At 56.2% G+C, this 25,009-nt stretch overlaps 1 protein-coding gene across 2 annotated transcripts; it reads right to left on the bottom strand.

Annotated features, from left to right (window-relative positions):
- Positions 1 to 269: 269 nt before the first annotated feature.
- Positions 270 to 24,902, bottom strand: LOC100678843 (mucin-5AC). Of its 2 annotated transcripts, none has more exons than XM_016983151.2 (4): positions 23,634 to 24,902; positions 16,826 to 18,003; positions 3,170 to 3,322; positions 270 to 2,028 (listed from the first exon to the last, which is right to left on the bottom strand). In XM_016983151.2, exons 2-4 carry the CDS (start codon positions 17,789 to 17,791, stop codon positions 697 to 699), a joined length of 2,451 nt encoding a protein of 816 aa, XP_016838640.1. In that variant the 5' UTR covers positions 17,792 to 18,003; positions 23,634 to 24,902; the 3' UTR covers positions 270 to 696. The 2 variants fall into 2 exon arrangements, with proteins under 2 accessions (XP_016838640.1, XP_031778541.1); XM_031922681.2 differs by lacking the exon at positions 23,634 to 24,902 and adding an exon at positions 20,286 to 21,008.
- Between the last annotated feature and the right edge of the window lie 107 nt (positions 24,903 to 25,009).

Below are 25,009 nucleotides of genomic sequence, written 5' to 3'. Positions count from 1 at the left end.
CGCGAGTATAGCGAGCTCGTCGTAGGAGGGTAGAGAGTACATACGTACGCTTTGCTCGAGGGTGTCCCCTTTAATCGATTCTCCGAGAGAGAGAGAGACCTATCCACCCCCCACTTTCAGAGTAGAACGAATAGAGAGGCGCAGATGTCTTCATTATTCGCGACAGTTTAGCGCTCGCTTTAAAGGACTGCGCTCGCGAGAGAGCCAAGGGATTGGGAATCATCGAGGGGGCGGGCTGCGCAGGGATGAAATCGTACGCATACAACGTGTCTGTGTCTTTACTTTCATATATTTTCATATCACCTCTCGAGGCCCATGCGCAATTCTTTAAATATAGCGTCATATATTATATAATCAATGGTACATCACTGGAAACGATGCGGTCGTGTGTGCGCGATACATACATGTTTACATTTTTTTACGTTACGACATAATCTCTCTACGTCAGCTAACAAATGGAGCAAACAACCGCCTTCTTCTCTCTTCTTCTCCTCCTCCTCCTCCCACGTTCTTCTGTCTTCTTCCTCTCAAATAATTACAGTGCCGAGCGCTCGCTCGCCGCCTCCCCCTTTCTTGAACTTTCCTCCTCCTTCCTCCACGTCTATTTTACAGTTTATTATTTACAAGAGCGTCGATGCTGAAGCTGCATCGCTTCGCGGCTGGCGGGGGTTGCGACGGCGGCGGCGCCGGTATTTCTCAGGAATCTTGACTGGCGCTTCCGTTACTGCTGCTGGTGGCGGTGGCAGCGGTTGCGGCCGAGGGACTGTTGGCTACGGGCGGACGTAGTCGTTCGGTGAGGGCGAGCATGACCTGGCAGTGCAGCTGCTGGATCGTCGCCAGCAGGTTGAGGTTCGTGTCGATGAGACCTGCTGCCGGTGCGAAGCCTCTGTCCTCGTCCGCCTCGCTCTCGCTATCGCTGCCGCTCTCCGTTTTTGGTTTCGCCGTTTCTTCCATGGTCGATGCTTCGGTTGCTTTCGGGGCTACCTCGGAACTCTCCGTTGCTACTGTCTTCTGGGCGAGCCCGCTGGCCGCCTGCTGATGCTTGAGATACGACGCCGCCGACGGAACGATGGATCGGCTGTAATCGATGGGCGCGCATTTCGGAGTTTCAGCGCTCGGACTCCAGGGTCGAACCGCTGCTCGCGGCGACGGCGTCGACCTGCGCACGTGGTCCTCGGGCAGAATTCGATGCTTCTTGGGAATAGCGACGCTCGTCGTTGTCGTCGTCGAGGGACTGCTGCTGCTGATACTTTCAGAGTGAGCCAAGCCGCTGTGGCTCGTCGTGGGAGGAGACAGACAGCTCGTCGGTGCGGTCGTGGTCGCCGTAGTCGTGGTAGTCAGAGGCTGCGGAATGTGCTGGTAGGTTGTGGTGATGATGGGCAGGGGCGGTCTTCTCGAGACAGGTGGATCCTTTCTCAGGAGATTCGTTATGCTGAGCGGATTGTACTTCTCGTCCCTGATCTTGGGTTTGCTGTTTACCACTTGGCAGCCGCTACTGGCATAACTGACGGTCTCGGTCGACGTATTGCATTGCTGGCCGGTTGTGGCAGCAGCAGAGACAGTCGTGGCAGGGGCAGCAGCAGTAGCTGAAACACTCGACTCCTCCTCGCTCTTGGGCTCTACTTTCGTCTCGACAATCTCCACAGCGGGGCTCTCGCTCTCCGGCGGATGACTGGCCTCCCTGGGCTTCTCGCTATTACTCTCCTTCGCCTCGCCCTCGGGGCTCGTCAGAGCAGTGGCCGGCTTCGGACTGTCCGGCTTCTCCACGGGCGGCAACTCCGTATTGGCAACTTCTACAGTTTCAGTCGTTACCGTAGCAGTGGTAGTACTAGTAGTAGCAGCCGCAGCAGCAGCGGTAGTCAGTGTCGGAGTCGTGGCCGTAGGTGTGGGCGTAGAGGCCGGCGCCGGTGGACTTGAAACCGCGAGACTCGTGGGGCTGGGCGTCCTGGGTCGTCTCTGGCACTCGGTGCAGCCCAGGAGAAATCGCGTGACAGCCTCGCGCGGTAGAAACGCGTACGTCTCTGTGATCTGGAATCAAAAAGCAGAGATCCACTCTCAGTCTCTCTTATTCTCTGGCACTCTGCAGACGACTTAATTAAGATTCCGGGAGGTCGAGAGGGAGAGAGAGGTGCAATCGCGCGCAAAGCAGAGGGCGATGGGTAATTCGATAAGATTTACTCGGCGAAGCTCGGTGTGAAACGGGGACGCCGTTACTGAACTTTCCTCGCCGCGGCGAAGTTTCCGCGAGCAGCAGCCGGCCGAAAATCGTTGACGCGTCACGACAGCCGTCGCGCCAGCTAACGCTACGTAGAACTGCTTCTCGAAGTATCGAAATAAAATTGGCCGTGTCTATGTGTTTGTCGAGGAGTCGGGAGAAAATTTTAAAAACCCTTCGGTTCGAACTTCCGGCACAAGTAGAAACAGTCCCGGGTAGTCAGACGCAGCAGAATCAATGGAATATAATAAGCCGCGATAAATTCAAGCATCGCTTCTATAATTAAATTGCCGCGCAGCTCGATAAATAAACCGAGCACGAATTAAAGCGCGATTTCAATAATCTCGACGGTTTGATTAGCGCGCGTTCTCTCTCGAAGCTCCGTTTGCAATGCAGATTTTGATTTCCGGCAAGAAGACGCGAGAGACTCGCATTACACGGGGCGACGACGAGATTCTCGAATGAGTAGGTGGTTGGGGGGGGGGGCGAGAGGGGGATGAGACTCGGATTCTCGAGGGATCCTCGGCTCGATGAATTGCGCGCGGCCGTGTAACGCCGACTTAACGTAAAACAGTTTCAGCGCGCGCTCGCTCGAGTGTGTGAGTAAGCAGCTAGAGTGTGCAACAAGTGTCCTGAGGTTTTGAATCACAAGCAGATCGCGCGTCGAGCGCCCGTACGAGAGAGAGAGAGAGAGAGAGAGAGAGAGAGAGAGAGAGAGAGAGAGAGAGAGAGAGAGAGAAAGCGGAGGAGGGGAGATTGTGATGCAGCCGTGGTGTGGGATAAACGGATAATCGAGGAAAATGAAAACACGCGGCAGAGTGCGAGTTCCGAGGAGTGTAAACCAAAGTGTGATTCGTTTTCCGGTCGCGTTTATTCGTTTTTTCGTTCAAAGGAGAGCTAAGTGGCAATTAGAGGCGATAATTGCGATTTAAAAAAATAAAAAGTCGAGCTTACCGTTCTGTAGGTGCGCTTTTGTCCAGCGTGCTTCCCGGGACGACCTTCGAGGTCGACGTGGACAGCGTGGATGATGTCGAAGAAGTTCTCGACTATGGCGACCTTCTTGTAGACCCTTCCCGGTGGCACCGTACCTTCCGCTCCGTTTAGAGCCTGAAACATGGAGCAAGAAGAGGGAGGACGTTAGGCACGATATTCGTACGTTTTGCATTCATTGAATAATTAACATTAACAACTCGCGAGGCGTTGAAATCACTCGTGATGTATGAATAAGTTATATCGTATCTACGTAGGGTAATGTACCTATCGAGGGGGAGGAAAGGGTGGGACGATCGAAGCGACATCTGGCGGAGGGTAGTTCAGTCGACCGGGAATCGAGAGTAAGCTCGCAGAGGATTTACCGACGGGCTGCAGTTTCTGCGTTACCGACCTTGGAAAATCTTACCCCAACGCGCGCGACGCACGATAAGTGCACACGCCGTCGATAAGGTGGCGACTCTGCTTTTCCCTTCGCTTGCCCCGTCGAGTGTAGATGGGGTGAATTTCCTTGCGAAAGAGACGCTCTTTAGGGGGCCTGGTATGATTCTTTTTTAAAATTCGGAGGAGGCCGAAACCTTCGCGATCGACGAACATTCCATTTTGGAATATTCACCGGAGACTATGTCTTAAATACGATTTCCTACTATAATATTGGCGTGCAGAAATATGCAGCACACGCGCGAAACCGTACCTGCCCAAACTGCAAAACAAGGCGCATCATCCATCGGCTCTCTCGGATCAGCGAACACATCCTCGGCTGAACTTTACGGCTTCGCAAAATTCCCAGCGCATGCGCGACATTATTGTATTTCCCTATAAACACCTGTTGAAGGGTGGGCGGCGCGAACTCGTGCAGCACAGCGAGAAGAGAGGGCTGAGGGGGAGAGGACGGCGTAGAAGCGCGCGAGCGGCGCTCCGGTGCTTGCTCTTTGATTAGGGGATTGTGGTCAGGCGGGACGACGACGCCGATCCTCTATATACGAGAGAGCATTGTTTCCATTAGCGGCGTTTCGAAAGCGAGAGCTTTCGCCTCTTCTCTGCCGCGCGCTAAATCCTTCCGCTCTCTCTCTCTCTCTCTCTCTCTCTCTCTCTCTCTCTCTCTCTCTCTCTCTCTCTCTCTCTCTCGACTCGTCCTCTCGCAGTTCGCTCCTATCGATTTTTCTTTTACGCTCCTCTCGTCGCCGCTGCTTCGCGCTCTTTTCCGACATTTGCATCCCTCGAATCGCTGTCTCTCTTTTTTCCAACACACAAGCGACAACGATCGACGCGCCACTGCTGGCTAACGTGTAACGGCGCATGTAAATACAGCCGATGAGTGTGCAGGAGACTGGGACGAGCGGTTCGTAATCCTGCGCCTATACACGGGGTGTAAACAATAGTCAATCGGCCGGTAGCCGCAAACAAACAGTCAGCTCATTTGCGCGCGGTGCAGCCGGCAAACCCGCATGAATCAGCTATACAGCGTAGCTGCAACGGCTCGACGACGGCGACTTATCGAACAGATGGTGTTAAAACCGCGTAGATTACACTTTTAATGGGGCTCCCGAGAGCCGCAGCGGCGGCTGCAGCTCGTTTACCCCCCGGTGGCACTTAAAAAGGTGCCTCTGCTATATACTCTCGCCCGGGCTGCTGAACGGAACTAAGTAACCGAGCGCGATTACATCTAGCTCAGCGCGCGAGCGTCGATATGATTTCGTTAACCTTTCGCTCGTTGCGGGGAAAACGAAAAAAGAGCGCCCGCGAAAGAGCGGGAAAAAAATCGATAGGGGGAAAGCAGGAGACGTGGCGGCGGAGGAAAAAGTGCGCGACGCCGGAAGAGAGAAGAAAGAAAGGGCGAGAGAGAGAGAGAGAGTACAGAGCAGCCGCGTGTACCTATTTACGGCTTACAAGCGAGGGGGGCGGCGGCGGACAAATCCGTGCGCTCGCGCGGCGCGATCATCAGCCGGTTTGACGCTCGGGCTGTGCTCGCCTGTCATTCGAATGGCGCGTCTAACGAGCTTCGTCCTCCTCGAGTCTCGTCGGCGCTCTGCTCGAGCTAAATCTGTCCGCGCTTTGACTTTTTCATATTACTCGAGCTTTTCCGCTTTCAATTACACGTATACAGATCGAGCGATGTTTGCTGAGTTAAAAGCGAGCGCGATAAGGCGCTATCATCGATTAAACAATAAAACGCGCGCGTCACACACACGGCACTTGCCAGATGTCACAGACAAGGGTGTGTGTGTGTGTGTGTGTATAACGCACTGCGGCGGCGACGGCGGCGTCGTGTTGGATAGAAAATCCGGACAAATCCTCGAGAAAAGCTCGCGGAGAGAAAAAACCAGCGACGGCACCGCAAGGCTGCTGTCGGCTCACACAAGCGGTCGATCAAAGCCCGATCAGGCACACACACCGACGAGAGAGATCACGAGGCTAACACAGACACACAGGTGGCGGCGGCGCGGTTCGGCCGCATTAGCGCGAGATTTACGGGGCATCGTTAAGAGATTATGGAGATTCCTCTTCCGGCGTGACGAGCACACGGCCGCGCGCTTGCGCATATTATATACACCGCTTGCGTGTGCGTGTGTACGTATGTACGTATGCATATGCGGGGACGAGTATATGGAAGACGATAGGATCTACCCTCACGTAGCTCATTGTCCATCTGCTCGCGCGGCCGCGTATATTATCGGCGGCAGCGTGCCGAGTGATTGGACGGCCCGCGGCAGTCGGGAGGGAGAGAGAGAGAGAGAGAGAGATAAAATCGCGGCCCGTCGCGAAAGTGCCATCGATCGCCTTTTACACGCCGCCGCCGCGCCGATGTAATCGATGATCGCTGTACCCGCTCGCTCGCGCGCGGCTCTTTCTCTTGCTGTACTGAATAAAAGCCCTCTTGCTTTTATTTTCCGCTCTCTCTGCGCAGCCCGACCCATTTTTTCGCACGCATTCAGATCTGCTCCGCATTATAATGTATCGCGTCCGTGCGCCATTTCGCACCCGTAGAATACGAATGCAGCTCCATATCCGGAGCTATCGGCGCGTTTGTTTCCCCAAGCTAAGTGATCCTTTTCCGCTTATGCAGCTGCAGCGTTGATTGGCTTGGTTTCGGCCCGCAAACAAAGAGGCCAGACTCGTGCGCGCACACGTATACTGTATACAACGACTGTGGCGGTCGGGCGCGAGAGCCGAGTGTAAAGGAAGCGAGCGAGTGAGGAAAAATAAGAGGAGAGCTGCGGAGGGAGTTGGACCACCCAGTAGCCATTTAGATAAACGACCAGTCCCCGTTGAGTGCTGCGCCGTCGCCGCTGCTGCGGGATGTCAGCCCGGGCTGCTGCCGCTGCTTTAATACCCGTATAGCTCCTCGCTTTCTGGGTATTCGCGGACTCTGTGTGTGTGTGTGTGTGCGCGCGCGTGTGTGTGTGTGTGTGTGTGCTGCCGGGACGGAAAGAATGGACGGAGAGAGAGAGAGAGAGAGAGAGGGAGGGACATTCCCGTTCGGCCAAAAGCGCCGGACTCGAAAGTAAAAGTATACGGTACACGGCCAGCAGCCGGAATTTCTCCGGCGCGTAATATAAGCAGCGCTAATTTTCCCGCGAACGGCCCCGCGACGGCATCAACAAGTCGGGGATCAATTAAGAGCTGCCGCAGCGCGGCCGTGGAAGAAGAAAGCCGCGCGAGCGTGAAAGAATAAAGGCGCGAGCCAGCGAGCGGGTATACCCTGCGGCACAATTAAGTCTGCCGCCGGCGGGGCTATAAATATTCTATGCGCGCAGCTGTGCCGCCGAGCGGAGACGAAAGGGCTGCCGTATACGCGAGGGATTTCCTCCATAGATAGAGTCTATTATCGGCAACCGATAATGCCAGCGCACGCGTATACGTGCGAATTCCTCGGGATGTGTGCGCGCTATCTGCAAAGGACGAATCGATACTAAGTGGCCGACGACCCGTGGCTTATCGCATGCGTGTAGCGACGGGATGGGAAAAAGTGCTGTATGAACTATGCACAGATTGCGCGGGCTTCTTGTCAAACTATCCGGTTGGGATTGTTAAAATCGACGATAAACTTTGCAAACTCGCGCGGAGTGAAGGGAACGGCTTGGTAAGGCGTATCATCTGCAGCAGCAGCCAGCATCCCTCGCTCGGCGTATAATGACATTGTTAGAGCTCCAGTCTCGGCCGCTCGATCGTCTCTCCATTACACATCGGGTACGGCGGCAAAGGTCTAGAGAGTCTCGCTGCTATGCAGCCGAGAGAGAGAGAGAGAGAGAGAGCCTAAATTAGGCAGACGCTCTCGGTCTCTCGCGCAATAATTCCGCACCTATGGAGCCCGGGGCGGTGAAGGAGTGTGCTAGTGCTGCAGCAGTAGTAGGGGGCGACTTCCACGTACACATTACCGTTGACGATCGCGTCGGGACTACTACCGCTCGCGCACTGTGGCATTATACACACGACGCGCGCGCGGCTCTCTGTCTCTCTCTCTCTCTCTCTCTCTCTCTCTCTCTCTCTCTGACAGCAGGCCTAAACTGAATAAATTATTGCAGCTTCGTTCCTTACCGTTCAGAGAGAAAGAGCGAGCGAGAGACTTACTGGGAATCGCTGCGGGCGACTGCGGCGGCGGCGGCGGCCCCCTCTATTCTCCTTTTTCTTCTTCGCTTGCGGGGCGGTTCTCGCTCGCTCGTTTTATTGCAATTCTTTCAATACTCGCGCGGAGCAGACTCTCCGAAATTCGCGCGGATGGACGGAAATAGCGGCGGAATATGCGAGCGAGGAGAGCGTGCGCGTCTGCGATTTTTCACGTATAGCGCGTGCGTCGCTCCGTCGCAGTGAGCTGATCCTCGCTATTTCCCGACGCGCTCTTTGCGGATCGTGACAGATCGCGTCTCCGCAAGCGGAATCGTTCCCATTTCTCGGACGGCTATTTCGCGCGCCTCGTCGTTTTAATCGCTCTTCCCGCCGCCTTCGACGTCGTCTCAACGAGAGGGAACAGGAGCGTTATATACCCCACAGCAGTCGTCGTCGTCGTCGTCGTCGTCGTCGTCTGACTCCGAGAGAGATGTATATCTAGACAGTAGTTCTGCGGGACGGCTTAAAAGTCGTATATACAGAGCGAGAGACGCGAACGGGACACCCCGAGACTGCAAGTGGAACGAGATGATCGCTGTGCGGTCCGAACTTTGCTTCGGCATCTCAAACTTTCTCGACTCTGCTGCTGCTGCTGCTGGGAACACACGATACATACGTACTCGCGCGCGCGTGTGTGGATGAGAATGGCCGAGAGCGTCCCGGCTCTCGGAAATCTTTCCAGGAAGAAAAAGCCTCGCCGCGCGTCGCCGCGAGAGGGAAAGAGATACGCGTGTTGCGCTTTAATTAGCGCGCGTTGCAAATTCACTATGGCCTGAGCGAAACATTTTTACTTCCCTGAAGCGAATATAAAAGCGTAGCGCTGTCGACACGAATAGCGCATCCGTCTTGCGAGTTTTCGAGGATTACAATATTACAGCAGCTCGTATATAATACTCGGGGTGCGCTAATAGTTCCAGCGATGAAAAGAACTACCGCGCGAGATTTTCCTCCCCCCCCCCCCTCTCTCTCTCTCTCTCTCCGCGGAGCGAACGACGACAGGCGGATCGCGCAGCGAGAGCGGCAAAAGGGCTTCCATTGTGAGAAAAGGGCTCGCGTTTCCTCGACGCGGCGTACACAGGAAGCCAAGAGGGTGGTTGGTGGCGGTGGTGGTGGTGGTGATCCGCAGTCAACAGCACAGTCTGCCGGCGTCGTCTCGGATTTCTGTTTGCTTTAGTCACACCCCGCTCGCGCGCGTATACCTTTTCCCCCTCCGTTTATACGAACATCGCGAGATCGCGCGGCCGACGAATAGCTCGATAAGCCCTCGACGCAATCGATTTTTTTCCCTCTCTCTCTCTCTCTTCCGTCCCGCGTCGAATAGTTTCGTCGTATATTCGTAAAAAAAGAGAGAAGTGTGTTCCGGCCGATCGTAAAGTCAGATTCCGAGTAATCTCGAGTTCGCGGCCGTGTTTATTGGTCTATTAGAGCTGGCAGCAGAAGCCGCCGCGGCAGAGAGAGAGAGAGAGAGAGATAGAGAGAGAGAGACTAACAAACTTCTTCTTTCCCTACACGCTCCCGCGCACACCGCTGCAGTAAAATACATCATTTACCCGGCGACGCGCTATACATAGAAGCTGCGCGTGTAGCCGGGCGACGAGAGTAACTATTTCCACGACGTTTCCCTCGTTCGGCCCGCGCTTTGTTATAACCCCGCGCGCGCTTTGTGCATCGTTTTGCGCATATAGCATATATACGCGCGCACGTAGCCGCGATTTACATTCATTTAAGATAAGCTAAAGCTCGTCGCCGACGCTCTCGTTCCGACCCCTTTGCAGCTCGGAATTGTATATCATTAGTAGATTAACGCCAACTTCCCAGACGTCTACCTCGCGCACACATACATCCCAGCTCTCTCTCTCTCTCTCTCTCTCTCTCAAACTAAATGTTCCGATGCCTCGAAGATTACACGCGCGGCTCATCGCGGGGGCGACCGACGGAGAGACAGAAGTACATAAATACAGCGCGCGTGCGTAAATTATGCATCGCCCGAGAGCGTTCGATATATCTATATAAACAATAACCCGGGAACGGTTTTCGCGCGTGTGTGTCATCAGCGTGACGGCCCGCAGATAGAACGCGCGCATTCAACGCTTATGCTCTCACTCGTCGCGCGCTGTATATATATATATATATATATATAGGTGTATAGGAGCATGCAGCGCACGAGGGATATACGCGGGGAGAGCGACTGCTGCCGCTACGGAGCGGGGCGGGGAATTGTCGTGCCATTGTGCGTGCAGAGAGCGTCGGCAGCAGCGCGTCCCGGTAGAAAGCCAATCGTGATTTTCAGCCGTTTAATCCCGAGCTTTTCGCGCGTGGATGGCTCCGGGCAGCAGAGTTACCAGCGCTGCGCGCACGCTTGCTGATATATATTAAAATAAACTCCTCGTTTTGGCCCGCGCGCTCGTATTATCGCGCATCCGAGAAAATTTATTTATCAGCGCGCGCGCGCGCGCACGTACACAGACGCACACAACTGCGCGCTTAATTACGACGTTTATTTCCGAACAGCATCAGCAGCAGCGGCAGCAGTAGAAGGATTAGCGCCGCAGACACACGCGCATGTATAATAGAGAGCAGCGGCTCATTGATCAGAGCGAGCGAGCTCGCGCGCGGCGATGCCATTACGTCGCGGTAGTCAGGTTCGAAAGGCGATAATAATCTCGGCTGCTGCAGCGTCATGCGAGCCGGCTGATATAGACACGAAAGAGCACACCGCCGAGTAGGGCGAGCGGCGGGCTGGGAGATGGAGATAGAGACGCGGCGGCTGCCGCCGACGTGGAAGAAGAGCGTGGTGGGAGAGAGAAGAGAGCTGAGAGAGGAGTGTGTGTCGGTGTGTGCGCCGGCCGCGTTCGTGAATGTTTTATCGAGGCTGATCTTGCGTTTCTCGGACTTTTTAGCCGCAGCCGCTGGGAATTTGATATTTTAAGCCTGCGATTAACAGCAGCTAGTGCGCCTATTGATACCCGCGAATTTTGACACACGCGCTATAGCTACTGCGTCGCCTATGTACGTGCTGGCCGGAAAACGAGGTTGCAAACGCCGGGAAAAAGTTGCGAGCGCAGCAGGAAGTCTGGAAACTGCGATACTCGAAGCGGCGCGCGCGGCTCGTTCTCAAACTCGATGTAATTCCCAGCAGCGCGCCGCTGCAGCGGCAGCAGCTCCCACTTGCTCATTCCGCCGACTTCTTTCGCTCGCTGCGCTTTTTCCCCTCTTCCACGGCTGCTGCTGCTCCTTCTTCTTCTTCTTCTTCTTCTTTTTAACACCGTCCCGCCGCGAGAGTTTACTCCGCCGAAGATAATAAGCTTTCCTCTCTCTCGGACGGATCGCCGACTTTTTCCCCTCGCAGCTCGCGCTCATCTCCGCGGTGAAAGCTCCGCAAAGTATTTAATTCGCACTGCTCGTTTGAATTCGCGCGCTCTATATAGCCAGATACGAACGTGGAAATCCAATCAAACCGAGGGAGCGAATCGCGTTGACAAAAAGCGTCTCTCTCACTCTGCTTGGCGGAACGAGATGAATCTAATTTCACGCGCGAAACCTCGCACCTACACGGCCCATTACGCGACGCGAGAGAACCTGTTTCATTAGATCCTCTCCGGGTTTTTCTGCGCGTCCGTCCGTGTGCATGCGTGCGTGCGTCTGTCTTGCCGGCCCGCGCGCGCGGCGCCGCCTTTATTCGGCTCTCGCACGCAAACATCGCGCCGAATCCAGACAGATCTATTCATCTCTTTCCATTATCCCGCGGCCGAGTGCCTCGCCTCCTCTCCTCTTCTCTTCCTTTCTCTCTCTCTCTCTCTCTCTCTCTCTCTCTCTCTCTCTCTCTCTCCCTCTCTCTTTCTCTTTCTCTTTCTCTTTCGAGAGGCGGATTCCGGCGACGACGACGACCCTCCAATTATCCACGGCCAACTTTGTAGCTCTCCTCTGCTCGGCGCTTTTTAATTTGAATATTGCCCGGCCGGCCTCGTTTGTAGCTCGAATTACCTTATCAATTTCGGAATTACGCCGCCGATTAAGGCGCTTCGCTTCGTTATGCCAGCATTATGCTATCCGCGGCGCCCGCGCGCGCTCAGCGACGCAGAAAACGCAGAAAAGGAGCATAAAGTACGCGCGCCTCTCGCGCTCCGGCAATTATCGGAAGGTCGTAGCGATGCGACCTTCGTTTATTACGTAAGTTATTATTAAGTCTAGCTCGGCTCGCGGAAAAAAGTGCACGTCTCTCTCGTCGAGTTTTGATCGCCGCGAGCGCGCTTTCCTGCGCAGCATAGCACAGCGATGCGGGAAAACGAGTTTTGAGGTCGGCCGACGGGATTGCATAATTTTCACAAACGCTCCAAGAGAGAGAGAGAGAGAGAGAATAGCCGCGGCGCACGCGATAATCGCCGGCGCACGGTAGCTTTTCCGAGAAACCGACGGCTCGTCCTCCTTATATTCTCGCTCATCCCATTGCACTGCGCCGTGTCGCCGCTGCCGTCGTCAATTACACATAGCAGCGAACACGTGCCGCATGAATAAAGATGAAATTGTCGTGCGGCAAAAAGAGTAGAGTAGCCGGCGTACGTAGGTACGTACACACACACACACACAGGGGCACACGTAGAGGAAGCTGGCCGGAAGCTGGGCGCAAATCGAGTTATCGGATCTGGGACGTGCGGCGCGCGGCGGAGGGAAAAAAGCTCTCGAGTCCTTCGGGATAGCCGCAGCACCGGAGAGCCGAGCGGTAAAGGGGGGGGGGGGGAAGATGGGGTCGATACGCACACACACACGCACGCGGCGATTTGCCCCGCGTCCGTCCTCTACCCTGACACGTATGCACACACGCGCGCATCCGTAGCTCCGCGCAGTGCGAAAGAGGTGGAGGAGGCGGATAGGGATCACGAGTCGGAGGCGTCGTGCTCTATCGCGCTCATCTCTCCTCCCGCTCTTCCCCCGCCTCTATCGCTCTAACAACCTCGCGACAGCCGCCGCCGCTGCTATACGATCAGAGAGAGAGAGAGAGAGAGAGAGAGAGAGAGAGAGAGAGAGAGAGAGAGAGAGAGAGAGAGAGAGAGAGAGAGAGAGAGAGAGACGGGAAAGGGCCGAGGCGAAAAGACGTGGAGGATCTATTTTTGTGTCGGCTGCTGCTGGCGGGACAAAAAGCCCGCGGCTTCTCTCTCTCTCTCTCTCTCTCTCTCTCTCCCGCTCGGCTCTCGCTCTTTTTACTCGCTTTTGCGCGCGCCTCTTTTTACGCCGGCGCTCTCTTGCCTCGAGCACCAGCCGCGCCGCTGCTCTCTCGTGGGAGAGAGAGAAAGGAAAGAGCGGACGTGGTCTCTCGGCGTTCCCTTGGCGGCGCGGTGGCCCGCTACTAATTGCCGGCGGCCCGTTCTCGAGATCGGCCGCCGCCGCGGAGAGATGCAGTAGCTGCGCGGCGCAAATTTACGCAGGAATGCAACGACGACGACGACGACGAGAGGACTCTTTAACGAACGGGCCCCGGCCTTGGGATTGTTATGGGTTTTCTCATTTCAGAAAGAGATTTACTCGTTGCGCGCATGCACGCGCCTTTTTTTTCGTCGCGGCCTTGTTTTTCCATCGCGCGCCCGGCGACGACGACTCGTTACGAGAGCGGCGACGATAACGGGGATTCGCAGCCGCGCTCTCCTTTTTTCTCTCGCGCTGAGCGGAGAGAAACTTCACAAGGAGCTCCTCTTTTTTCCCGCAGCGTCATCGATCCGCGACGAATCGACGCGCCGCTCTTAATTCAACTGATTGAGAGAGAGAGAGAGAGAGAGAGAGAGAGAGAGGGAGAGAGAGAGAGAGAGAGAGAGAGAGAGAGGGAGAGAGAGAGAGAGAGAGAGCATCTCGCGCCTCGGGATCGACAGGAGGAAGCGGACTTTTCGAATTTTTACACTCTCCTCGCGACTCTGCGTTGTTCCGAGACTTCTTTTGTCTGCGGATGGAGGAGTAGCTCGAGCCCTCCCCCACCCAGCGGACTGATCTAGGCCAAGTCGCTCCGCGATCGGTCGATCATCCGCAACCTCCCGACGTCCTCGAATTTTCCAAGCCTGCAGCCTTTCCTATATACTATGCGCGCGTCCTCGTGCCCATATACCTACACACAGACAAGCCGGAGGGAGAGAGCTGGAGGTTGTCGCGCGGGCGGCCGGTAACGAGGGTCCCTCTCTCGCGCGCGCGGGCGTCCTTCCTGATAAAGTACCTTCAACGGCGCGGCCCATTAGCTCGTCTCCGGGGAGGTTCGGCCTGTTTACCTGCCGCCTATCCTTTTTTCTCTCTCGTCCCTCGACTCGTCGCCCGGTACACCTCCGCGTGTATATATCTATACAGCCGCGGCACAAGGATATATCCCGACGATTAACGCGAGAGCGCGAGCGCGCGGCTATTATATACGCCGGCGCGCTGCGGTCGGCCTTTCGAGGCTACTAATTTCGCGCGAGCGACTTTAATCAGCGCGCGGCTTTTTATGCGATTGAAATTACACGGAGGGCCGGCTTTCGGCCCGCTCGCTGCAGCTCGGTCTCGAATTCCGGGCTGCTAGAGACGACGTATATATATATATATATATATATATATATATATATATATATACACGTCATAAGTGTGGCCTAAGTAACTGCAGACGTATCAGCGTCAAATACGCGCGTCGCCGTCTGAAAATTCGAGCGTATAAATCTCGGGACAGTCTGGAGCTCTCTTTTTGACAATTCATCGTCGCGCGAGCGCGGCTTTTAGCGTATTAAAGCTCGTCCCGCCGCTGAAACTTTCGTTCTCATTAATCAGAAAAAGGTTACAAGTGCTGCCGCCGCCGCCGCCGCCGCCGCCGGGAAAGAAAAAAGCGTCGTCGCAGTATCCTCGAGCATAGAGCCTCGGTAAAAAGTCTCTCGCACGCGGTTTATCGCGCCGCCGACAGTAGCGGGAAAAATGCCGGCCGTATACTTGTACGGGACCTTTATAGCGGCGCTCGGCGGCGTAGTCGCGATCAATGACAAGTTCCCCGCCGCCGTGCTTCCCTCTCTCAATCAAGATAGGCGCGCGCAGGCTTAGGAATATATATTGTGAGAGAGAGAGAGAGAGAGAGAGGGACGCTATGCAGCTTCGGGATAGCTGCTCCGAAAAAGTAGAAAAGACGTCAATGCTAAAAGTTCGGACGCTATGCGCGCTGCGGAGGAATCGGATAATAAAGAAGGAGAGAAGCAGAGGGACGAGAGGAGGCTCGTCGAGAAGACGACGACGAGGAGAAGAAGAAGAAGGAGATAAACACTCGCAGGCGCTCTCGGAATTTCTCCCTCTCTGCGGCGGCGGCAGCGGCTGAGAGTTGGCTGACTCCATCTCGAGAATTGCGCGCGACGTCGGCGCCTGGCTCGGCCGCTTAGCAGCGCAGCGGGCTCAACCGGAGGGAGCGAGAGCGAGAGAGAGAGAGAGAGAGAGAGAGAGAGAGAGAGAGAGAGAGAGAGAGAGAGAGAGAGAGAGAGAGAATAGAGCATCCGACGTGTAAGCGCGCGCGAGTATACCTATAGAGGCATAACACGGCTCTGGCTCTGCTTCGGAAAGTGACTAATGACCGGCTGGCTGGCTTCTCTCTCTCCCTCTCTCTCTCTCGTGCCACTGCCGCCGCCGCCGTCGGCAACTGTACGGCCATGTAGCTCGATAGCGGAGCGAGAGAGAGAGAGAGAGAGAGAGAGAGAGCCGTTCCATTCTTATCTCGCGCGCATTGGCTCGCGCGCTCGTCGACGGTCAACCGTGAAAAATGAGTATGGGCCGCTCCCGAGCTCCGCACCTCCCCCCTCTCTCGCCCTCGCTCTTCTCGGCGCTCTTTATCTTCTTCTCTCCTCGCTCGCTCTCTCTCTCTCTCTCTCTCTCTCGGTATGGGCCAGTTCCTTCGGCGCTTTACGGCACTAATAAGGCGAGGCCCGCAACGCGCCAACGGGAATATAATCACTCACCAGAGACCCTCCGCGCGCTGCAATTTTCATCGGCGCTGTTTTATTCTCGGAAATTATCGAGCTTTGTTCCGAATTCGATCGGCTTAACATACCTCTACGTAGATCGAAACTTTCCTCGCCTGTATACGCGCTGGCAATAATAATTCCGCAAAAATCAGACGGCGAGCGCATCGTAAATCGAGGCTGAAGCAGCGGCACGCCAAGTCCGCATTTGCAAGTGCTCGAGCGCTCGCTCTCCCCCCTTCCTTATTCCTCTCCCGGCGCTGGTACGCTGCGTGCCTTTGCCATAGCCGCGCGCGTCCCAGGCCATCTGCGCGAACAGCGCCAGCAGCGGCACACGAATGCACGCCACTCGCTTGCGCGTATAATTAGGCGTAATGAAGCGGACACCTTATCTGCCGCTGCAGCGCAAGTAGCAGAGTCTCTCTCGCTCGGCTGCAAGTGCGGAGCTGCGCGGCGGCGGGGAAAGAGAACCATATAAGCGAGAAAGGCGGCGAAACTCGCGCAGCCCGAGTGAAATGCATACCGGCGGCGGCGGGAGAGAGGGAGAGGCAGATAGCGCGTTGCAGCCTTTGCAGTCTCTGTGCAGCGCCGACGGCTGCAGACCTGATTAATTCACCGCGCGCTCGCTGCTCGCTCTCTCTCTCTCTCTCTCTCTCTCTCTCGCGCGCGCAGTACACAGTGCTCTGCTGCAGTAGCGGCGCCCGCCGCTGCGATCCTATGGCCCCTTTGAAGCGCGTTAACAGCCTCGGCGGCGGCGCATAATAAAATATGCGGGGCGAGAGCGAGCTCTGCTGCTGCCGCTATGCTACTGCTGCACAAAAGGGACCGCGCCGCGCGCCACGCTCGCTCGCTCATCGATTTTTCCGAAAGGCGACGACTCGACGTCGACTTGAATTTCGTCACCGGATCAAGTCATCGGATGCTCGCCGGGAATACGATTATGGGCTCGACGCGTGCGCTTCGATCTTTTGACTCTGCCGGAGGAGGGCAATTTTCAGAGGCCGTTCCGTGCTCGGGCCGTATCTACTCGGGGACGAGGAAATCAATAGGTATAGCGGCTCGCACTCACCTTATTGTGCGGCGGCTGAGTGGGCACGTAAAGCGGCGGATCGAGGCCGGGATTAGTGACGGCGTGCCTGCCGACGATCCTGTCCGCGGGCTTGGCCTCGTAGCCCTCGGGCTGTCCGATGTGGAATCCCTTGCTCTTCACCCAGAAGCGGAACTTGCTGTTCTCCGCGCTGTTCACCTCCTCGCCCCGCAGGGTCCTCAGGATCCTCGCGTACTTCTTGATGGTTATGGTCTTGGTCTTGGCGAGGTCGCCGTAGGTCTTGATCACCCACGGCTGGTAGGCGTTGAACATCGAGTCGTTGGGGAAGTTCTTGGGCAGCTGTTGGCCGGAGGTCGAGGTAGACGACGGCGTCGTCGACTGGCTCGGCGCGATCTCGCTCGCGGAGCTGGTCGGGCTGCCGCTGCTCTTGCTGGCCGTGGAGGTGAAGGCCCCCGAGCCGGTGAGGGAGCTGGGGGCGAAGGGCAGGCCCGCCAGGGGGTTCTTGCCATCGGCCCCGTCCCAGTTCGGCGGCCGGGCCGTCATGTTGCTGATGTCGAGGTAGGAGACCGAGGGGCTCTTGCCGAGGTTCGCCGCGTTGCCCACGAAGGTGGCCATCGACGTGGACATGAAGGCGATGGGCGACGGCAAGGACTCGGGGATGAGGGCTCGCTGGGCCTCGGGCGTCAGGCCCGCGATCGAGGCGTAGGGCCGTGGGTCCATCCAGTGCGGCGGGCCCGTGATCGCGCTCTTCTTAGCCATCTCGAGCTCCTTGGCCTTGAGTGCGGCCGCTCGGGAGCTGCTGCGGGACTTCTTCGGCGCGGGCTCGCCCAGCGAGTTGAGGTTGCCCTGGGACGGGCTGTTGTTGTTGTCCGAGCGCGTGCGCTTGCCCCCGCTGCTGCTGCTGCTGCTGCTCGGGCTCACCGAGGACGAGGAACTGCTACTGCCGACCTGGACGCGTCGACGCAGGCCCATCGTCGCCGATGCCATTAGAGTTGTCGTGTCGAGGAAACGTTTTCCCGGCTGCGTAGAACTGTTCTCACTGCGCGTAACTTTTACTTTCACCAACGCACTATCTCACACCGAACTCTCTCTCCCTCTTGAGAGAGAGAGAGAGAAAGAGTCTCTACGACGACGACACTGTCGGACCGAGCTGGACTCGCTCCTGGGCCGATGATCCGCCGCTACGGGTCATGCTCCATCTGCAAGCAAGGAGAAGAGAATTCACGATCAGAATTCGTACGCCAACGAATCATTAGCCTGTATAGGACGCCGCGGGGCCGGAAGGCGCTTCAGAAAATCCATAACGAGCGGCCACACCGCAGAGCGCGCCTACGTGTGCCCGCATGCGGAATAACGCAGGCCGAGGAGCGACAAAAAGAGCGAGACACACGAGTTATTGATGTAATGACGTAGGTGTGTCCGCACACACATACGCACGCGGGTTGCACAACCCTCCGATTTTCAAAGAAGCCCTTTCTCCGCCCCGCCGCTATATACGGCGCGATTATAACCGCGGGAGTCCCCCGTGCGTACATATATAGATCGGAGCCCTCGCAGTTACATATTTCGTGTGTGAGCGCATTGTACAGTGACTGGGCTGCGCGGCGTCGCGGGCCTGTGTGAAATAAGCCGTCATTGTTCGGAATCAATGTGTCGTGGCTCTTAACCACCGCTGCGCGCAGCCCCTAATTCTCGCCTCCCTCCCCTCTCTCGCTCGCTCTCGTCACCCCGCATCGAAAAAGCATCAGAGTCAAGCCCGCCGCCGCCGTCGCCGGGTGTATAAATACGTAGAGCGTCGTGAGCCGCTGTGTACACAGAGACAGCGGCGGCAGCGGCGGGACGGTCTAATTGAATATAAGGTGCGAGCGAGAGAGAAGCGATTATCCGCAGCTCTGGCGTCGGCGCCCGCGCGCGCGCGCGATATATAATTCTTCGCGCGTATGCAATAACGCCGCTTCCGCTCGCGGCGGCATTTCGAAGGATGCGCGAGACCTGCCAAGTGTCGCTTATGCGCGCTCCATTTTGACTACACACACACACACACACACACGCACGTGTGTATATATATATATATATATATATATATATATATATATATATATATATTTGCGCATCATACACGCGGCGTTTAATTACAAAGGATCGACTGCTGCCGCAACCGTTGCATCAATATTCATACACGGCGAGGCAGCCCGACTCGTAGAAAGTCGGCGGGCTTCGAACTTTCCCGGCCGCGCGCGCACACAAAGCGAAACGGCCGTACTAACGAGTCCTCTCGAAAAAAGCGTCGCGGCGAAAGAAATTTCGCGCAGAGCGCGCAAACAATAAAACGCGCCCGGCCGCTTCACTACCTCCGCGACTGGAACGGAAAAAAATGAAATAAAATGTGCGCGTATAGGTATACATATATATATATATATATATATATATATATATATATATATATATATATATATATATATATGTATATATGTATATATGCTGCAGTGGGGGAGCGCGACGACGAGTCGGCCGTTAAAGCTGAATTCCCAAACGGGCGGGTGTGGCGACCGGCCCGCGCCGGCCACCGGAACGGATGCACTGCTCTCTCTCTCTCTCTCTCTCTACACCCGCAACCCCTCTGCCGCGCGCTGTCTACTTTCTCGCTCGACTCGGTTCTAGCCCTCCCCCTCCTCCCACGCTATATATACACAGCAGCAGCGCGATGCCGTTTTCGTTTTCCGCACGCGGCTCTCTACAGACGCCGCAGATTTTAGCGCTTCGCCCGGCGCTCCCGAGACTCCCGATGATCGCTACAATTGCGCATAATTTTTTCCCTTCCCGACTCGACGCGCGAAGGAGCGCACGGGAGAGCGCAGTCCGGCTCCTATAAATCGTTGCGGGGAGAAGGAGAGGATGCGCGCGCGAGAGAAAGGCCGGCGGTGCGCTCAAAGGCGCGAGAGCGCGGCGCGTAAAAAAGGAAAAGGAGAGCCGAGAGCGCGCTTGTGGAGGGCGGAGAATCGATGGATCGCGGCGCCGCGCTCTCGGTATTTCCGTAATTCCGTCACGATTTTATACGCGATATACGCGGCGGCGGGGCACACTCCCCCTCGTTCTCGAGGCGAGGGAGTGAGACAGCGCTGATGCACGCGAGAGACCAGTTAGGCGGGCGAGAATTTACAGCGCGAAATGCGCAATCAAGACGCCTGCGCTAGAAGAAAGAGAAGTAGCGCTGCACATTTCGACACGCTAAATAAAAACGCCGAAAGTATAAGCCGGCGTGGAGAGAGAAAGAGGGAGAGAGAGACGTGTCCGCGTCGACGGCCCAACCACTGCGGCCGCTCGCCCGTAAAAACTTAACGAGCCGCTGTAAAGTGCCAGCGCTGCGCGAGCGAGAGATTCGCGGGATTCCGAGACGGCGGCCGGAGAAAAGTCGTCGAGTTTTTTAGAGATAAAGAAATCGATATATATAGGTGCGGGTGAGAATGAGAAGAAAACTTACGAGACCAGTAGCCCAATCCGCTGCGAAGAAGCTCCAGAGCGAAGGATCTATCGTCAGCAACACACAAAGCACAGAGCGACGAGACGGAGCGAAAATAAGAGAGCGCGAGCAGGACGATAGTCGACGTCGACGACGGCGGCGGGCGAGATCGGAGCGGCGACTGGCTGCCGTCTGCTCTCCGGAGTCGGTGGCAGAGCGGCGCGCGCGCTAATCCCGCTCAATCAAGAGGTCCCGCAACTGGATGGCCGGAGAGCGCTCAGCAGAGCGCGGAGTGGGGGAGGCGACGTCGGCGGTGGCGGCGGCGGCAGCCGAGCGTGTTGGAGCGTCTGTGCGCACGCTCTCTCTCTCTCTCTCTCTCTCTCTCTCTCTCTCTCTCTCTCGCTCTCGCTCGCACGGGCCGTCCCGCGAGGATCAGGTGCGACGTCCGCCGCGACTGCTATAATACTACTGCTACCGCTGCTGCTGCTGCTGCGTCGAGTGTCAAAGGGGAAAGTGCAGCACGCGTTGCACGTATGGGACACTGTGCACTCGCGCGGCCCGGGACCGCTGCCTGCTGCACTATCGCGGCGAGCACGACTCGCTTCTGCAGCCGCGGAGAGAACTCTGCGCTATAATGCCGAGCTCTGGCTCCGCACGAACGACGAAAGCGAGAGAGAGAAAAGAGAGAACAGAGAAGAGCGAGCGAGAGAGAGAGAGAGAGCACAGTGGGGGAGCAGCGCACGCATACTAGTAGGCGCGCACGTGTACCTCTCTCGGCTCGGCGCGCGTCGGCCACACACAGTCGCGTGCGCGCGCGCGCGCGCGCTCGGCCTTCTCTCCCTCGCCGCCCGAACTGCACAGCTGCGCGCGAGAGAGTAGAGGGGCCGCCGACGACGAGGCTCGCGTGCGTGTGTGTGTGAGCAGCAGCAGGCGTTACTACGCCAACGGAGCAGCCTGCTGCTGCCGCTGTCTCTGTCGTCGCCGCCGCCGCCGCCGCCGCCACAGCCGACATCGCGATACGCAGCGGCGCGCGCTAATGAAATGACTCTCGCACGTACAGCTCGCGCGAGCGTGTATATGTACATACGCGAGCCGAGAGCGCGCAACCAGTTCGACTCCGGCGTCAATTAATGCCCATTCTTTACCTCTGCGGCGAATCCAATAACTCGTCGCCGGCGCGCTGCCGCACTGCCGTATATCCTTATATACACTTGCTCGGCTCTTTCGACTTGTTCTCTCGCTCGCTCGCTCCACGGGGCTGCAAGGGGGATTTCGACTGCGAAACAGGCTCCCGCCGCTGCATACTGCGCTCTCTCGCGAATGCGCTCGAGCATGTGTGCGCGCGGGCGCCGAGTCTCTCTCGCTCTCTTTCTCGCGCACACACGTACACAGCTGTTATACACTCGACGACGTCGCGGCGCACAAAGGAATTCCGAAACCTCGGAGCGTCTACGTAGCAATGCGCGGAATTGGGCTTTCCGTGCAGGCGGCGGCGCAGTTCAAGTGTTCCGTCGTCGCCACACCGCACTGTGTATATGCAGCAGCACACAGACTCGCTATGCAGCGCCTCGCTGCTGCTGCGGGAGATTCACTCCCGTGACTTTGTGTGTGTGTGCTGCACGTAGCCTCGTAGTCGCCTTAATAAACTCTCCTCTCTCTCTCTCTCTCTCTCTCTCTCTCTCTCTCTCTCTCTCTCTCTCTCTCGTCCGTCTCGTTTGTTCGGCAATTGACGAAATTAACCCCGGGGATTAATCGTCGTTAGACAAAGCGCGCTCTAATCGCCGCGGATCTGTTTCTCGTTCTCTTGCGCGCCCGCGAGAGCTATAGAATTTATCAATTAAAGCGAACGCGGAGAGGGGGCCCTACGGAGCGCGCGAGTCGGATTTATTTGTAGAGCGCGGCGAGTGGTAACACTTTTCCGGTCGGCTTCGTCAGACCGGAAAAGTTTCTGCGCGTCTGCGATCGCTAAAGCGATTAGGCGGCGGCGCGTCTCGTTATGCGCATTACAAACGAGCGTCGTCGCCCACTATAAAATCCAACCGCGCGCGCACAATAAAAATCCCGGCACAAACGGGGCAGCTGTAATTCAGCGGCAAAGTGATTTTGGCCATCCCGTGTATAGTCGAGCCTCTCCGCACACACACACACACACACATTCGGCCGGGTGGGCCGCAAAAAGAAAGGCTCGCGAGAAGAATCGAGAGAGAGAGAGAGAGAGAGAGAGAGAGTGGGGGGGGGGAGAGATCGAGCCGCGCACCGCAAAAGAAACACGTGCCCGTGCGACTACCTGAGGCTATATACGCCGGACTGGCTGCTTAAGGACCCCCCGGTAGAGTCTGCGCGCTCGCGCGAGCGAGCACTTATATATACACCGACACCGACACCCCACGGCTGCCGCTCTGCTGGCACTGCTCGCGCACGTATGTGTTATATACAGGTATATGGCTCGCTTCTCCGCCGCTAAGTGAGCTCATTACGCGCGGAAGATCGGGGGAACGGATACGAGAAGTCGGCCTTTCGGCTTCGATTATCGCCGGATTTTCGCGACGATCCACGCAGCGAGTTTTTACTCCTTATTAAATATCATATTTATGTATATTCCGTATAGCCTTAAAAGAGGCAGCAGCCTTGAGTATCGCCTGACTTTAAAACCGGTTCACGTTCGACTACTTGCCTATTTCAGTCGTCGTCGTCGGCGGCTGCGGCGTCGCGGCGCGTCGAAAGAGCAGAAAATTTTATATCATATTCCCCCCCCCCCCCCCTCTCAGCCGATCGCAGCAGTCTCGAGTATCCGATTCGATAATTAAATCTCGGGCAATGATCGCGTCGCGCGAATTCGGATTTGCGTATGTGCATCTGACAATCGCAGGCTGCGCGTGCACATCCGGCGCCGCATATAGATATCGTGCAAAGCTCTCGCTCGCGCGCATATAATGCCATTAGAGATCACACGGAATACCCTATGACGTATCCCATTCTTCTCGCGCGGCAATTTCTCCGCTGCACTGATATACGTCGCTTCTCGGCAGGCGCCGTTGCCGTCTACGCTATATACGTCTACGGTACACACACACACACACACACACACACATATATATATATATACACAGACACCCATAGCTCTTCTTGAGGAGAGCAGAGCTGGCATCTAATAATAAAGCTGCAGCGAGCGAGCGAGAGAAATTGTCCCAGAAGGAGAGCGGCAAAGCGCGAGAGGGTAAATTCACTAGACACTGGCGTCACGTCGAGAGAGAGAGAAAGAGAGAGAGAGAGAGAGAGAGAGAGAGAGAGAGAGAGAAAACGTCGTTACGGGCGACTTGGCCTGGGCGAGAAAGGCTAAAAGAAATAAAGGAAACGTCTCTTACTTACTCTATCGATAAAAAGTCGAGACGTCGTCTTCTTTTGCCTCCGCTGGCTTATTAGCGATGCTGGTGTCGTGTCGGTGGCGTTGCGGTGCAGGACTACTCGTCCTCCTCGGCGCACACGTATATGTCTGTATCCCGTATCCTGTATCCTATATCCTGTATCCTATATCAGCTGCGGCAGTAGCTGCGCCGCGGCGGCGGCGGCGGCGGCTGCGTTCCTTGGCTCGGCTCCAAAGCTCCGGCAGATCAAAAGCTCCTCCTTCCGTCTCCATGCTCTCCTTCTCCTTCCTGCTGCTTGCTTCCTTCCTTCGAGTGCAGCCAGCCGGTCCCTCTACGTTGAAAGCCCTGAAACACTAAACGCCACGGCACCCCCGCGAGTCGATCCTCGTCTCCCCCCTCCCGTCTGGCCCGGTTCTAGTTTGCGTACTGGCGGATTCCCGCTCGCGGATGCGTCGTGCCGAGGAAAAATCTCGGTTGCCGCCGAGGCGAACGCTTTGTTTTTCCAGAGGACGACGGTTGAAGGGAAATTAAGTTTCGGGTATAGGGTATTTGGGCGCGTCCGTTTTCTTTATCGTCGCTCTATCGATTAGACGCGGACCGATTGGTCTCTTTATTTTCAACGGCTGCTTTTAATATACGTACACGTTGGGCGTCCGCGGGCTAAAGATAAATTCGCGCGCGTATTTTTTCCCCAGTCTCGACGCGGTCCCATGCAATAGTGATCGCTCGACAAACCGAGCTTTAAATTCAATAACGCGAGATGAGAGAATCAGCGGACGAGATAAAAATTTCACACGCGCTAACTGGAAACTGTATTGAAAAAGGCGACCGAAACGCGACGAGAAATCGAGCAAGGCTAGTTTATTTAGAGCGGGCACTCTTCGTTCGGTGAAACTTTCGAATAATCTTGTAGCGAATCTTGATTTTAATCATGCTCCGCTCAGGCGTAAACGAGCACGAATAAAATCTCCGGGGTGGCTTCGATCCATTATCATATCACACTGCACAGAAACGGAATAACTGAAACTCATTCCCATCGCATAGTTCCACTCAGCGGCGAAATCGCTACATCGTCCGTCTTCGCCGCGCGCACTTCACACCGAAACCACCGAAAGGAAGAAAAATGAAAATCCGAGTTTCCCTTCAGCTCTGATAAAAATCTCTCGCTCGGCGGCACTTGGCGCCAGAAGAAGTGAAATAAACCAAAGTCGAAACTCAAATGAGCGAGGCATCCGCGCCAGTCGGAAGTGCGAGGCTCGAGAGCGAGATTTGCCCCCACTCCGTGGAAATCGCGAGATTCGCGCGCTGGACCAGTTTTTTATATCCTCTCTCTCTCTCTCTCTCTCTCTCTCTCTCTCTCTCGCTCTACTCCAGCTCGGA

Source organism: Nasonia vitripennis, chromosome 2 (assembly GCF_009193385.2).
Source record: "Nasonia vitripennis strain AsymCx chromosome 2, Nvit_psr_1.1, whole genome shotgun sequence".
Taxonomy (NCBI): domain Eukaryota; kingdom Metazoa; phylum Arthropoda; class Insecta; order Hymenoptera; family Pteromalidae; genus Nasonia; species Nasonia vitripennis.
This window is presented reverse-complemented; position numbering and strand designations above follow the sequence as displayed.